The sequence below is a fragment of the Passer domesticus genome, chromosome 3 (assembly GCF_036417665.1).
Source record: "Passer domesticus isolate bPasDom1 chromosome 3, bPasDom1.hap1, whole genome shotgun sequence".
Taxonomy (NCBI): Eukaryota; Metazoa; Chordata; class Aves; order Passeriformes; family Passeridae; genus Passer; species Passer domesticus.
Window position 1 is genome coordinate 95738222 of NC_087476.1, and position 15321 is coordinate 95753542.

The 15321-nt window shown below is 42.3% G+C and overlaps 1 protein-coding gene across 4 annotated transcripts in view; it reads right to left on the bottom strand.

Moving 5' to 3' along the window:
• Positions 1-13113: 13113 nt before the first annotated feature.
• The window catches only part of PLB1 (phospholipase B1), a 78397-nt gene continuing 76189 nt past the window's right edge, over positions 13114-15321 (bottom strand). For all 4 annotated transcript variants that reach the window (XM_064414495.1, XM_064414496.1, XM_064414498.1 and 1 more), the window contains 2 exons: positions 13907-13981; positions 13114-13427 (listed from right to left, as the gene is read on the bottom strand). In XM_064414495.1, coding sequence (XP_064270565.1) covers positions 13206-13427; positions 13907-13981 — 297 coding nt within the window. In that variant the 3' untranslated portion in view covers positions 13114-13205. The remainder of the gene's footprint in view (positions 13428-13906; positions 13982-15321) is intronic.

Consider the following 15321-nt stretch of genomic DNA (forward strand, 5'->3'; position numbering starts at 1 on the left):
CACAGTTCCTCAGTCATCAGTGGACACATATATTGCTATCCTGAGTTTGACTCTTTGGTCTAAAATGAGTTACTGTCTTGAGTTTGGATTTTCCTGGCTACTTGTGTTTTTATTTATGTTTACCAATTCATCAGCGCTGCTTGCAAAAATAAGATAGCACTTACAAGCTATTCTCAAGAGAAGAAGCATTTTACATTCCAAGTTTTACTAGAGCAATGGTACTAGAAGCAGAAATAAGGAATAAATTAGTGTGTCTCATTGCAGTAATGCTGCTTATTCCCTGCATAACTAACCTACAAGGGCAGAGGAATATTAAGTACCATGTAGGCCACTGATTTTCTTTTTCATGCAAAAAAGAAATTCTTCCTCAGCTCCTCTTTTTTTTTTCTTTTTTTTTTTTTGCTATTCTTCTGCAGAAAGTCAAATCACAGGCAGCTTTCTTCTACAAACAAATCCAATTAGTTAAGATTGTGGATGGATTAAGATTTAAGACTCCACAGAGAAGCCTGGATGGGAACCCTTTACGTTAGCTAGTTCTTATTCAAAAACAAACAAGGATGGAGGGCAGCACCACATTTAACTTGGGGACTGGTGGGTGGAAACCACCAGATAATTAAAGATCTCTCTTTATCACCCTTGAAAAGGGAGGGTCAGATAAGGCAGGATATGACCCATTACCGGCAAGGACAGGTATGTAGGTCACTGTGTCTTATGGAAAGACGCAGAGCAGAACCCGAGCAGCAGCCTGCACAGTGGCCCAGATCAAAGAAGAAATTGGGGACATCTTCACACAGAGGTGGATCAGGGATCAGGGATGGATCAGGGATCAGCAGAACAAAGAAAAACACCATACCCAGCTCTCTTCTCCCTCTGGAAAGACAAATTATCATCTTGGCTGCTGTCAGGAGATAGTTGATAAAAGAAATAAACCTTTGATTAAGAATTCCTAGGATTTTTTAGGCCCAGAAATAGGGAGGGCAAACAGGTGCAGGGAGTATGCAGACAGCTGCATGTACAGCATGAGTGGCTTCTGCTTGATCCCACTCTTCCTGGACTTCTTTCATCCAGAAAAACTGTCAAAGTGAGGAGAAAGGAACAAAGATTTCTCTCCTAAGGCATAGAACGCAAATGAGGCAGATGGCAGGACTAATACAAAGGTTTCAGCCATTCATTTTTTGGGAACGGGTTAGGAGAGATCTGAATCCAGCTTCGGCAGGGTGAGCCACCAACTAATCTGCAGCTCTGGCTGAATAGCTGCTACTGCCCTTGGAAATAAAAGTTGCCAGCACGTGGATGCCAATAAAGTCCTCATGGTCAGCTAAAGCTGATTGCATGAGAGAATGCTGGAGGAGCAGCTACCCAGCGGGAGCCACTAAGGTTAGAAGGCTGACAGTCACTTCTCCACTGCTCTCTAGTGAAGGCTGTTTAGATCCATGTGACTCCAGGAGGCACCTTGCTTGTCACCTGCTGGGCAGTTCCCTTGATTATATGGTGCTATGCAGCAATAGGACCTGTCTATTTCCCTGGACCAAGACGTGGGTATTTCAGGACACGGTATTTTAAATAACTGTTTATACAGTAACAGCTGGCTGCAATGAAGTCATCTAGTGTTTCTGAGGTTACTTAGTACTGCAGAAAAATCAAACAAGAATCTGTCTGAGCTCCTTAAACATGGCCTGTGTCCCAAAGGGTGCTACAAAACCCATGAAAGTGGCAAGGGCTCAGCGCTGCAGCAGAAGTTGCTCTGGGTGCTAGCAACCCAAATTTTGGCAGTCTTTGATCTAACCAGCTTGAATATCGGGGGAGAATCCTAACACTGCAGAAGCCTCTTTTATGATGAGGGTGATTAAACACTGGAGCAGTTTGCCTAAAGAAATGGTAGATGCCACACCCCTGGACACTTCCAAGGCTGGGTTGGACAGGGCTCTGAACAGCCTGATCTGAATGAAGATGTTTCTGATCATGGTGGTTGGACTAGATGACCTTTAAAGGTTCCATCCAGCCCAAATATTCTATGATCGCAATTGCACCAGCCATTCATTCTGCTCTCATCAGAAAGGTACTGCTGCACTCTCTACTTCTGCTGCTACCACCTCTGAGCAGAAAGCTGCCAGTTTATCAAGAATATCTGCCACCAACAGAGCTTATTAGAGGCTAAGAGCTGTCTTCTGTGAATGTTGAGTTGGAAATGAATTTTCTTTTTGCATAGTAATAAATCTGAATGTTGCAACCCCCTGGAAAATAATTGTTTAGGATTGATCACAATGGAGAAACAATTTTTTTAGAGTATGCCTGTGGAGTTTTTGTGTCATTATGAAAATAAACATTTTATATGGAAGAAGGAAATTTATTTTTAAAAGTCTCCAAAAGTGAAAGTAAGACACTTCACTACCATCCAACCATTGCAAAACATTAATTTCTGTAGAACTGTAGTTTTTTACTGGCCTGCAGCAGCTGTAATTGCATATTGGTTTTCTGTCCAATTCTAATCAGTATAGCAATATCCAACAAGGTGTGCTGAAAAATTGTATCACATTATATGGGCAAAAATGTACGTATAATGTATTTGTAATGACAAAAGAATGAATTTGATAAATGTAGTTTATTTCACTCCAGCGGGGTGGTATGACAGATCTGCAAAAGGTGGGACCCAGGTGAGCCTGTGCTAAAAGAACTGCAGGAAGAGCTGTACCATCAAATCTCTCCTCAGGAGCAGTAGACAATATGAAGATATTAGATTAGGGGCGGAGTGGTCATTTTGAGCAACTTTGCATTTAAAATTGCCAAGAAAGCAGAAGGTTGAGAGAGACCAGGAACACAAAACCTGGGTTCCAGGTTATTAGCAAGTCAAATTGTGAACTGATGTCAGGAACGTGGTGATGATGATGTCATGAATTTCACAATATTTGGCGCAGTTTCCTACAGCTCTTGTTCCTGCAACTGTTTCCAGCCTTGAAAGTTTAGAAAGTATTAACCAAGCACTTCAAACCAAAAAAGTAAATAAAAAAATACATCAAACTAATTATTAAACTGCCCCAAAGTCCCAGAGTTTTCCAGCAGACAGCTCATGCTCTGTGATGGTCTGAGTTGAGCTGATAGTGCTGGCTGCTCAACTGGAGAAAATTTGATTTTCTTGAGGGGAAGGTGACTAAGAGGGGGTACCTGTTTTTAAAGATAAGAGGCTAAAATAAAGTGGCAGTGTGGTTGGTAGGAAGGAATAGCTGTAGTTTTCATGTGTCTTTTTTATCTGTGTGAGAGACGGAGCTAGGAGAAAGACTAAAAGTGGATCCTAGTTTTCATGGCAATCTTTACTTGCTCCCCATCTCTTTCATATATTTCTTACATAGCACTACAGAAGTTTTTGGACACCTGGGAAATGCATTACTAACTGGGATATATATATATACACATATACATGTGTGTATATATTCATATATATCTGTATATGTGTATTTTAAATATTGGCAACCCTTTAGTCACCTTGGGCTTTGTAAGAAGCAAGAGCCACAACATGCAAGAGGTACCAAAATAAGAATGTAGCTGCCACAAATCCATCTTTAATCCTCCTTTAATTACACGGGCCAGTGGGGCATTAACGCTGAGACAGCGCCGTGCCGCAGAGAGCTCCAGCAAGTGTAAAGGAAGCAGCAGCACCTGATGATGCAGGACAGTGTGAAGTGAAGGCTGTAATTAGGAAACCACTTTATTGTGAAGCAGGCAGCCCAATGAAAGCAGCTGATGAGACCAGCTGACTGCATCTCTATTGACAATAGCCTGCTAGCATCATTAACATGTCATTGTTTTCCCCCCCACCCCTAGCTCATCTCTGAGTGCATAAAATGAGGTAACCTCCCCACACCATAATGGCCAAAATCCTCAGAACTGCTTTGCTGAGAACTGGCCTGAATTTCTGTGTTGTGATGGCCACTATGTGGGGTATGGGGAGGAGAATTTCATTTCTGGGCTCACCAATGGCAAACAGCCAAGAAAGGATGGGTGCATCCTACTCCTGCTTCACACATGCTCCCTCATGTGTGAAGGACATGGAGCAGATACAGGAAATACAACTAGGCAGTGATGGATGCAGAGGAGTAGACTATGCTCAATCCCAGCAGAAAGATAACAACAAATGCAAGGCACTTCCACAGAGCTCTTCCTCAGCAAACTTAAAATGTTCCTCACACACTTTACTGAATTCATCACTCCTGGCTCTTCTCAGAGGAGGTCAAAGTCCAGTGACCCGTTGTCCTCTCAGGAAGACTGGGGCAGAGAGAGAGAGCAAGGTGCTTCTTTGAGGCCTGACACAGGAATAGAAAATGAGTCTGCTGACTTTCAGTGCTTAATTCTGAAAAATTTAGCTTATATGCCTCAAAAAGACCTTTGGAAATCCCTGACTAATCTGTCCCTCGCATCTGGTACCCCATACTCTTTTCCTCCCTGAGAGTATTTTGTGCAGTTTGGCTTGGAGAAACTGACAGCTTCTCTGTGTATGCTGATGGACTAGCCCCCTGCTTTTCAGCTCAGCTGTTAATGCAAGTGGAAATATATCCAGGAAGAAGTTTGCCCTTTTGCTGCCCTTGATGCACCTAGACCGAGCCTACAGCATTTTGGGTCTCAAGAGCTCTCAGTCTAGTAGCTTGTGAAAACATTCTGAATTTACTGCCCTCTTAACCAGCAAAGAAAATAAATCTTCCTTGCCATAAATGCTAATGTTGGTGCACTGAGAAATCCAAAGGGAGGCTGCAGAGGGAGAGAGAAACATTCCCCATGCGATGATTAAAGTGCCAGTTCATGAAAGCTGACGTCAGCGCATGCTTTCAGGGTGGCAGAGCACTTTGCATTTATCCTTTCCTTGTTTGTGCTCCATCTGGATGGGCTCCAGTGGAAAAAAAAATAACAGAGGGAAAAAGAGAAGCTAATGCCTTTCTAATACAGTTCTGAATTCCTCTGGTTTCACACAGGGAGCAGGCTCTCAAACATCTAGATTCTGCTTGCCCAGTTCAGTGAGATAAAAGAAAATGAAGGCAGCTGGTGTGAGCCAAACAAAGTCATAATTAGATTGTCATAGCAAACAGTCAACTGGGGCAGCTCAAAGGAAGACCAAAGGAGAGCACATGGGTAAATAACATCTTATTAGGATTTGATAACTTGCAGGGACAACCCTGTTTCCCATCAAGAAGATCCATTCCAACTCACAACTGCTTTCATACAAAGTTTTGAAATTTTGAAACTCAAAAAAGCTACACAAGTAAGCTCCAAGTTTCTGCTAAATATGGTCTGGTGGGAAGACACCCAGGAGCAGTTCCCCATCTCCATGGCTGGGAGACAGGATAAGCACAGCCAGTACTAGGCTTCCTACTGAAGCAGATTTTTCCTCCCCAGGACAGAGCATCACAGGGATTGCCACAAACTCCTCTTTCCATAACTTTTTTTTTTTTTTTTTAATTTCTGAGCTGCTATTGGAGTCAGTGGGAAAGGCTTACCCAATCACTATGGTCACACACATGCTGCAACTGCTCCAACAATTACACTGCAGGGTTTCTTGCTGAAGATGGCTCCTGATAAATTGATTTTAGAGCTACACACTGGTACTGTCGGGCAGCAGGGATGATGATTGTGCACAACAGTGGTTTTGGTCTGTGGTCACTCTCATAGCTAGCAAAATTACTTGGTACAGACAGATCATGTTGATAAATACAGGAGTTAGCTTGGCAGTAAAGCTGCCTCTTAAATACTTTGAATAACAGCTTTGCATTTACTGGAACTATTCAAAAGAAATAACTTTTCTTTCTCCTCAGACATGCTGGTGATTTAGTGTTAGTTCACATTCAAAAGTCAGGATGGCAATATAAAAAAATCAAAAGGTTCCAAATCAGTAATATTTTTCAGCTGAAAAGTAAAGTTAAAAGGCAGACATCCTACATTGCTGAATATTCTGAAAATAAATAGCCTTTGAAATAACATTCTGAAATGAAAACTTTCAAAACTTTTAGGTTCACTTTTCCCCATCATTTTTCTTTCATCGAGTAAAAAATGAAAGACAGACCAACAAGAAAAAAAAAAATCTCCATTTCATCAACCTAATTACTTCTCAATAGGATCCACTTTTTTTCTGTTCTGGAGGACATACCATCAACCATGTAAACAGATCTGAGACCGGACCCCTAAAAATCCTGACTCTTCCTACTCTACTCGGTGTGCAAGGATCCCTTCAGAGCTTGGTGCCACCTGCAGCCTTGCACCTGGCAGGCTGGAGGTGGAACCTGCAGCTAATCTCTGGGTGTGGGAACGCAGATGGGAGGGCAGTGACCTTCCCTGTCGCCTCCCTTCCCCACCCCACAACACCCGGCTCCCCGGTTTCCACCGCAGCGCTGCCTGGTGCCTGTGTGTGTGCATGGAGCTGGTCCCCGGTGCGGATCGCTGCTCCCCACCCCTCTCTCCCCCCTGGAACAGACTGCCAATATTTTGCCGTATTTGCATTCGATCTAAGGCGAAATATAGGCGTTAAACTGGCACAGCCACCAGTCTCTCCCTGTTAGTGATCGAGTGATAAGTTGTGCAGTGGTTACAAAACCGGGCTGTGTCTGTGCAGCCAGGACTGCTGGGTTTAATCTCCTGCTCAGTCACTGACTCATCACGTAGCCTGGAGAACATCATTTCACCTCTCTGCACATAAATTTCATCATCTTTAGTTGGGGGGGTAATAAGGCTATCTCACAGGAATGTTAAAACACACAAATTACCCTCATGAATGTTTGTAAAATTCTCCAGATGATGCTTCGACAAAGGCAATAAGTTTTTTGTTGTTGAAGAAGTAACAGCGAGGGGAATGTCCTAATTGTCAGGCTGGCTTATTTACTTCCTTGTACCAGAGATTTCTGGCAGCTGTAACAAAAGGATGTCTCAGGTAGGGGAAAGGGTGAAGAGATTGTTTGACTACTGCAGTAGGAGCAGCAGCAGGAAAAGGTCAGCTCAAGCCACAAAAACAAGTACGTGATAGATAAATGTTTTGTCAAAGGCTAAGTGGCATTTGTGGCATTTTCAGCTGAGATGCACAAGCAGCTTATGTAGATGACACAGTGATGCAATAGGTATGTCTAATCCTGTTATCAATGTTCCACACAGTGCCATGTCATTTCTCCAGAGTACATGCTGAACTCTGGTTTTGGACTTTAGAAGCATTTAGATACCTGAAGTTCTGCTTTTGCACCTTCTCACAGGTGCCATTTTTCCTGCCTACAGTGAGGATCTCATGTCTGTCCTCCACCTGGGGCTGTCTGGAAAGCACAGCCTGGGTATGTCAGCACCCCTGCTCCCCAGAGGGTCTGGGATGAATCCTCAGGGACACAACATGACTCATGCAGTCACTCAGTTTGGCTGTGGGATGTTTAGAAGCTGCTGTAAGCCAGGCCCTAGGGGCTGTACCTGCAGACAGGCAAAGTTTCCCAGGGCTCCAAAGTCTGTGCTGAAGTAATAGAAGATGGTTGCTGAGAGAGCTAAGGAGAGAGACAACCTGGAAACTTTCAAAAGATGCACTCTTGATTTTTGTTGTCTAATCTGTCCCAGCTGTGTCCTCCCCACTTACTCCTGTGTTTTCCTTTGATCTGAAAACTGATTCAGAGGATACCTGTGGGCAGCCTGGCAAGTGCAGGTAAATCCCTCGTGGGTGGAGGAGAGCTGCTGAACCAGGCAATTCCTGTGTCTTTAACCAGTGCAAGAACACAGAACATATCTTCTGCCTCATCCACCCACTGTGAAGCCCTTACACAAGGCCCAACTTCCCTGCTGCTGTTGAACTGAACCACAGCTGAGCAGCCCTGGCTGCTGTTTCACTTTGGGGATTCTCTCCTATCACTACCTAAGCCCATTGGGGCCATCAGGTGGTGCTTTCCATCACCTAAGCAACACAAAGGGTAGCTAAAGGGCCTTCCTCCATGGCTAGTTTTTAACACCAAAAGGAATTTTTATAAAATCTTTGATGTTTAAGATAGAGATACTTTGAAGGTATCATGCTCCATTTCTTTATAGCCATAATAATTTTACACCAATGAGAAAGCACTCTTAGATGTCTGGAAGCAGCTGGCTTCTCCAGCTGAAATAGCTCACTCCAGGGTCAGCCCATGGATCAGTGGCAGGAATTCCTGACTGCCTCTCACAGAAACATGTCCCTGCAGCACCCCTAGTCCAAAGGGACTACTAAATCCTTCTTGTAGGGAAGCAGAAGGCCTGGAAAGTAAAAGCACCCTACTACAGAAACACATTCATGGATCCCATGCTTCATCCAACAGAGAACATTAGTACACTTTCATACCCAGCTTCTACAAATCCTGCTGAAGGCCTGCAATTAGGGAGAACCCATAGAGTTCATCAAGTGATGTTTTCTCAGTGAACTTAATGCAGTTATGACTTCATCATGTGTGACAATTTCATAGATCACAGAAATGGAAAGACATAAGGAAACTTCCTATAGCCAGTGAATAGTTCCAACCACCCCTTAAATAAGCTCACCTATGTTTAATAGGATTTATTTTCTAAAACTGCTCAAGTCCTGTGGTTTTTCTGTCTTTTCCCTTGGGGTACTGTTCTCTCCAATGGTCACCACCAGAAATATTTTTTGTTTCTGCTAGAATGGTCATCAAAAGCATCTGAAGATAATTTTCAAAACAAGTATGAGAAATCTACCATTCTCAGAGAGATGGTGAAATATCTGATATCCACCAAAGTTAAGAGGTGGCAAGGACACTTAAATGGAAGATACTCAGCATGTGCTAAGTTAAAATCTGCCAGTCTTTCTTCCTCCTTCTTCCAGCACCGCCTTTTTCAATACCGACTCCTGGACTCCTGCTAGAGATGCTTCTCAGGTCCCTGGTTGAGCAAACCAGGTACTTGGAACAGAATTAGTTTTAACACAATAATTCACAGGAGCATCCCTCCCTGTTGTGCTCAAAGGAGGGAGAGAAGAGCAAGCATTGCAAACCTATGATCCTCCAATAGCAAATTCTTTAAATATTCCAGGAAGCGTAAATCACAAATATGAAGAGCTGTAAAACTCCAGAGCTTTTCCTTTCTTTAGGTGGGGTTGTTTCACCTCAATGTTTTAGCAAAATAACCCTCAAAGTAACAAAACTCTTGCCCAGATGTCCCAGGCTATCACATTCTGCCTAGCTGTTAAAATGACATAATTTGCCATTTGCACATGTCACCACCTAGAAGGTGGTGGGAGGAAACATTTAGCAATCTCCAAAGCTGTGCAGAATTCTCTGCAGATGTTTTTTCTGAACTTTCCCTCTCTTCCCTAAGTTCACTGAGCACCTAGACTGGATTTTGGGGCAAACTGACCCTAGACCTGTACAAAGCAGAATGCAGGCAATGTACCATGATGAGAGAAAGGTCCATCAGCAGTAAAAAAGAAGGCCAGAATTTAAACTCCAGAACTGCTGAAGCTGCAGGCAAATGTTTGCCAGCACTTGTCAGACTTCATCTCTTCCCTGTTTGAAGAACAGATTATTTCTCAGGACCAGGGAACAGAGTAATATTTACTCCAAGTGTCTTTCTCAACAACCTGAGCAGTTGGCCAGTACCCACAAAGGTCCTTTGGACAGTGACCACTCATGTGGGCTGAGCTGTGGCTCTTCTCCAGAGGAAGCATTCATAAAGCCTGTTTTCTCAGGGTGTTAGAAAATCACAGAAGAGGTGCTTTTTACTGGTGGGCAAGACCACCACTGGCCAAAGCAAAACCCTTGGCTAAAATGGCATCCAACTGATGCATTTTTCCATACAAGACTCGAAGTTCTTCTAAGTCTCTCCTTTTGTGCTTCATTTGGCAGTCTGTCTATTCATCATCCGCTGAGGCAAAACGCCATAAGAGCATTTGAAACCAAGGGCATGTCCTTACAGAAAACAGGAGGAATGGACAACTGACAGGTAAGATTACTTCCTGATTTAATGTGACATTGAATGCAAAGTACCCAGACCTAATCAGCTGTCATTCATTCCAGATTCATGTTACCTTAATAAGCATGGAGGGATTATTCAGCAGAACATCTTCACTTAAATGATTTTGCTTGTGGAACAACTGCAAATTGCATGGTTCCTGATTTATTTTTTTTAATGCCAGTGCATTTCACCACATACTTGAGTCTACAGAAGAAAGATGCTAGAAGATACTTCCATAGGCTAAATAAAAACCTGCTAGTTCCTGGTCCAGCTCCTACTGTATTCGTGCATTAAAGCTACACCCAAGCTATAGAAAGTATGGAAAGTCTCCTGTTGCATTACCAGAACATAATCGATATAATTTAAGCATCCATTAACTTCCCAAAAGCATCAGTAAAGGCAGCATTCCTTACAGGGCTAAATGCTGTAGGAACTGCAGTTCACCATTCAAAAGCAAAATCACCTAGGCTCCTGCACAAGAATTATTTCCACTCCAGAATCCTTCAGGATAGTGAATGAGCTAACAGCCATCTTTCTTCTCACTTCCCAATGGGCTGCATTTCTTATAATTTAGGTTTTAGCAGCTCAGAACAAAATTTAGCTTTCTAAGTGAGAAAAGTAGATGTTTAGTTATTGTAGCAGGGGGCACAAACATGAAACCCAAGAAGCACTTGTACCCATCTGGAGGCAGGACAAGCCTGATGTGAAAGCCTGCAGAATTCTGTAATTCTAACTCATGCTCCAGGACTCCCACCCCACTTCCTGCATGCATACATAATTTGGAAAGGTAAATCAGTACTGAACTACTGTTCTTGAGTTTCCTTTGAAATACCTAGTACTGATGAAAAGTTCTGTAGAGAAGCATTTTCTTTTTACTTCTTCCCAAGCCAAGAGTTGTATGAGCAGTAGCTATCAAAGTTCCCAGTAGGGAAGACAACTCACAAGAACAACATTTAGGGATGAGAGGAGATAGCAGCCTTTGGATATTTGTTCAGCTTCCTCACAGATCAGGCTTATATTTTTCCAATGTGTCTGAAGCATATGTGCTATGGAATAGACTGAAATCTTTTCTCTTGGTTGGAGGTTGTGCTTGCTTCTATTTCCCAAGCTCAATACCAGGTAGATACTTAATGAGCCACAGCTAAGACAGGGACAGGAAGAGCAGTCTGTGCTGCACTGGAACAAGATGCAACTGCTCCTGCTATATATATTATATATTCTAAATATATCCCCATTTTGTGCTGCATGTAGAGCTCACAGACACACATTGTAAGCTGCAGGGTAAGATGCAGGTAAATAAAAGTCCTACTATTAAGAGCCCCTACCTTTGAGAGCAGATCAAAGAAGAGGTGAGTGCAACCACAGCCCCTGAAACCTGACTGTGCAAGTTGTACCCTGCCCACCTCTTTTTACCTTAGCAAGGACACTGTCAGAAGTTAAATGGAAAAAGGAGAAGTCTGAACACCTTCTTCATTCATAATAATACATTTAGGAAACCCAGAACACTTTCTTCTGGGAAGCACTATAATTTTCTACTAATTTGCATTTCTGGAGTGGAAATGTAGTACACATCACAAAAAATTGCACCAGTGCAAACCTCACTTTGGCTTCAATAAAATTAAAAGGTTATGTATTTAACATAGGAAATAAGAACAATATTGGGAAACAAGATCATGCAGATCTTGTGAAGAACCTTCTGTACTAATAGATCACATGAATTGGCCTGCAGGTTAAAAACAAGGAAAGTCTAATTTCCAAAAAGGATGGTGTCTGAACTCCCAATTAGAATTCTAAAAAAAAAAAAACAAAACAAAAAGTGAAAAACAACTTTGCAAGCTCTTCTGTAGACAATAACCAGGGACACCTGAACACAGCAGAGGTCCTATGAGGAAGGTTAAGCCAAGCTAGCTTGCAGGAACTGCATTTTTGTTTAGACCCCTTACTAGATGCTAGTAAAGAAATTCATCACAAGAAGACTCATTCTGGAACCAGCTCCCATACAGGGGAGGGTAGGAGGATAAAGGATGTCCCTGGGCTGTTTAGCCCTGGAGGAGAAGTGACAGATACAGCCCAGCTCCACACCCAGTCCCGGATGGAAGGAGCCTGGAGTCCAAGGCAGGGCAGAGTTAATCTGTCTGTGCTGCCCAGTACTGCACCAGGGATACCATGTGGATCCAAGCTGTTCAGAAACCTGTTTAAAGATGTTTCCATGGCATTGTACTTGTTCATGCAGAATCATCTTAGCACCTTCAACACAATGGTCTTGCTGGAATATAACATGAGAAATTGCTGTTTATCTCACACCTTACTCTTGGAGAATACCAGGTTGCAATCATGGACTTGTTTTTAACATTTTAAATGGAGGGTTTATAAAATAAAAGGACAGATGCACAATTAAGAAGCCAAGATGCATGAACAGGTGTTCTTGCTTTTTGCAATTGAGTAATATTAATTACTTTTTCATTCTGGGTTCCACAGAGAATTGGACCTCACAATAAAAAAGCTTTTCACACTTTGTCCTGGTTTCAGCTGGGATAGAGTTAATATTTTTCATAATAGCTTGCTCAGTGCTGTGTTTATGATTTTGTATGAGAATAATGTTGATAACAAATCAATATTTTAGTTGTTTCTAAGTAGTGCTTACTCTAAACCAAGGACTTTCAGGTTTCCATGCTCTGCAGCACAAGAAGCTGGGAGTGAACACGGCCATGATAGCTGACCTGAGCTGGCCAAAGGGATATTCCATGCCATAGAACATCATGTTTACTATATAGAGTGGGAGAAGAAGTCCAGGAGGGGCTGATTGCTGTTCAAGGACAGGCTGGGCATCAGTCAGAAGTAAATGAGCAATTGTAGTGTGCAGCACTATTTTTTCTTGAGTTTTATTCCTCTCTCTTTCTTGTTACTTCCCATTTCATTACAATTATTACATTTTACTTTATTTCAGTTATTAAAACTGTTCCTATCTCAACAATGGGTTTTACCTTCTTCCACTTCTCCTTCTCATCCCACTGAGGGGGACTGAGTGAGCAGGTGTGTGGTACTTAGTTGCCTGCTGGCATGAAACCACAGCATTACTTTAAACTTCATCTTCCGCCTGACGGTCTTCAGAAGATAACTCAAATATATTACTGATCAATATTATTTGGCACAAAAATCCCTGGGCAACCAAGAAGCTTCATTCATATCCAACAAGTTTATTGTTCTGCTACTCTTTGTGTCACAGCAGAGAGCAGCCACATCAGAGAAAGATGTTTGTTCCACTTGTGTTACAGAGGGGTTGTTTTAATGTTATTTTCTGTGTCAGCCTTACGTTGGCGCTTCTTAGTTCTTCTTCGTGACACAACCCAGCCAAGGAAAGAACCCACCAGGACCCCGGCTACTGCAGTCACAATGACAGCCCAGTAGGGGACTAAAGATTCTGTTTTCTCCAAGCTGAGATCTGAATTTCCAAATCCACTATTTCTTCGCGTGGAAAGAAAAGGTTTCTCCTACAAAGGGAGAGCAAAGGCTTTATTGACCACAGATCACGCAACAGGCGGTATTCCAACAATATGACACTGCCCCTTCTCAGAGAGAAATGGTAGACCTTTAGACAATCAGCTGGTTTTGCCTTCTATCTTAGCCCAAACATTGTCCTGCTCTATTGCCTGAAAATTCCGAGAACACAAAAAAGAAGCCACCTCAGAACCATGAATGATGGCATCACTTCCTAATTTGCTTGCTGCAAACAAGCAAATGGAAATACACAGACTCATTAGAACTAGCTTTAATGAAAGGCTTTCCATTGCAGGAGGATAAAGCTTTTTGTCTTAAATCTTAAGTAGATTTCCTTGTCTGTAATAAAACAGGGTATATTTTAGCTATTTAAAACCTTCACAAAGATACTCTTTTAAAGAGCTCTACCAGTGTGAATAAAGGAGAAAAAATAGAGGTGCTTAACGGAGAGAGCACCTTCACCTTTACTTACAGGGTTTGGACACCTGAGTTTTGATCTGTCATAGGTAAAGTTGTTGTAAGTCTGCTTTTCACCAACTGGCTCCAGCTGAAGAAGAGAAAAGCAGTGTTAAACTTAATGATGAATCTTTTGCTTCTCAGACTCTCTTGATTCAGACAGTTACAACTTCTTATCCAATCTTTTGCTGCTTGCAGTAATGAAGAAGTGTGGTAGAAGGAGCAGAGGAAAGTTTGCAAACATTTTAACACTTGTGTACTGAAGACATTGAGAATCTGATGTACTGGCTGCAGAGTAACTCCCTCGGAGCAAGGAACAGGATAAACGTTTTCTCCTTTTGCATTGCTCTGAATACAACACATTCTAAATGTTCAGCTAAAGCAAAGCGGTTCACTAATACATCCAGTTCTGCCATGTACTCATCTCAAATGGCTGTGTAAACCACAAAGGAAAAAAACCCATATGACGGATGTTAGACATATTGCTTAACACATTAGTTAAAGAAAGGTGCCTAGGTGTCATGGTGATGTGAGTTCAGAAATGCAGAGTTACAGAGAGAGGACAGGACAATGCCAACCTTTACAGTCTTCACTCAGACAAGAAATTCCCTGGGAATTTTAGCTGAGGCTGGGTTCACAATCTTGCAAGAAGTGAGTTACACAGAGCCTTTTATGTTATCAGTTGGCAGCTAAGTTGCAATAGCTGACCGTAGGCTCACCGTGAGCCTATTTCCAGCCCAACATAAAATATGCCCAGGCTAATAGCAGGCAGTTGTGCTTGGCTAGGAGTGCACATAACACTGGTTGCCATAGTTAAGCTAACAAGTAGAGGCTTGCTCAGTCATATTAACTGAAGTGTTTACCACTGTTGTATGGACATGCCTGAAGTAATGACTACAAGATTGGTCCATAGAGAACTGCAAAGTTGTCATCCAGCACTTCTGGGAATGCATTACAGAGGATGGCTGTTGCTTCTGCTATTGTCCATACAGGCATTTACTGTCCTCAAGAGATTAAAGTGTCAGCTGAAGAGAAACAATAGCGCAACAAGACCAACACAACATGCATGAGATTCTCATATGGAAAGACTGAGAATACTTTCTCTTTCTTGTTCTTGTTTTTAATTAAAAAAAATAAAAAATAGAAAGAAGCTAGCAAAGACCGAAAAATAAAAATATATGAACCACAGAAAATATAATGAGGGAAGAGAAGAAAGCTAACAAGTGAAGAGAAGATTAGAAGCAAAACAGGATGCCAAGTTTTGCTGATTGTTGTAGGGTCCCAATGGACTCTTTTATGACTCCTAATCACTTGGCCCACCCACCAGCTAATGCAGCAAAGACTGAATTTGGTAGTTTTTTGTACCTTAAAGGGAACAGCTCTGTTATTTGTACAATGTGTGGCTCATATCTTGCAGCATTCTGCCTGAGG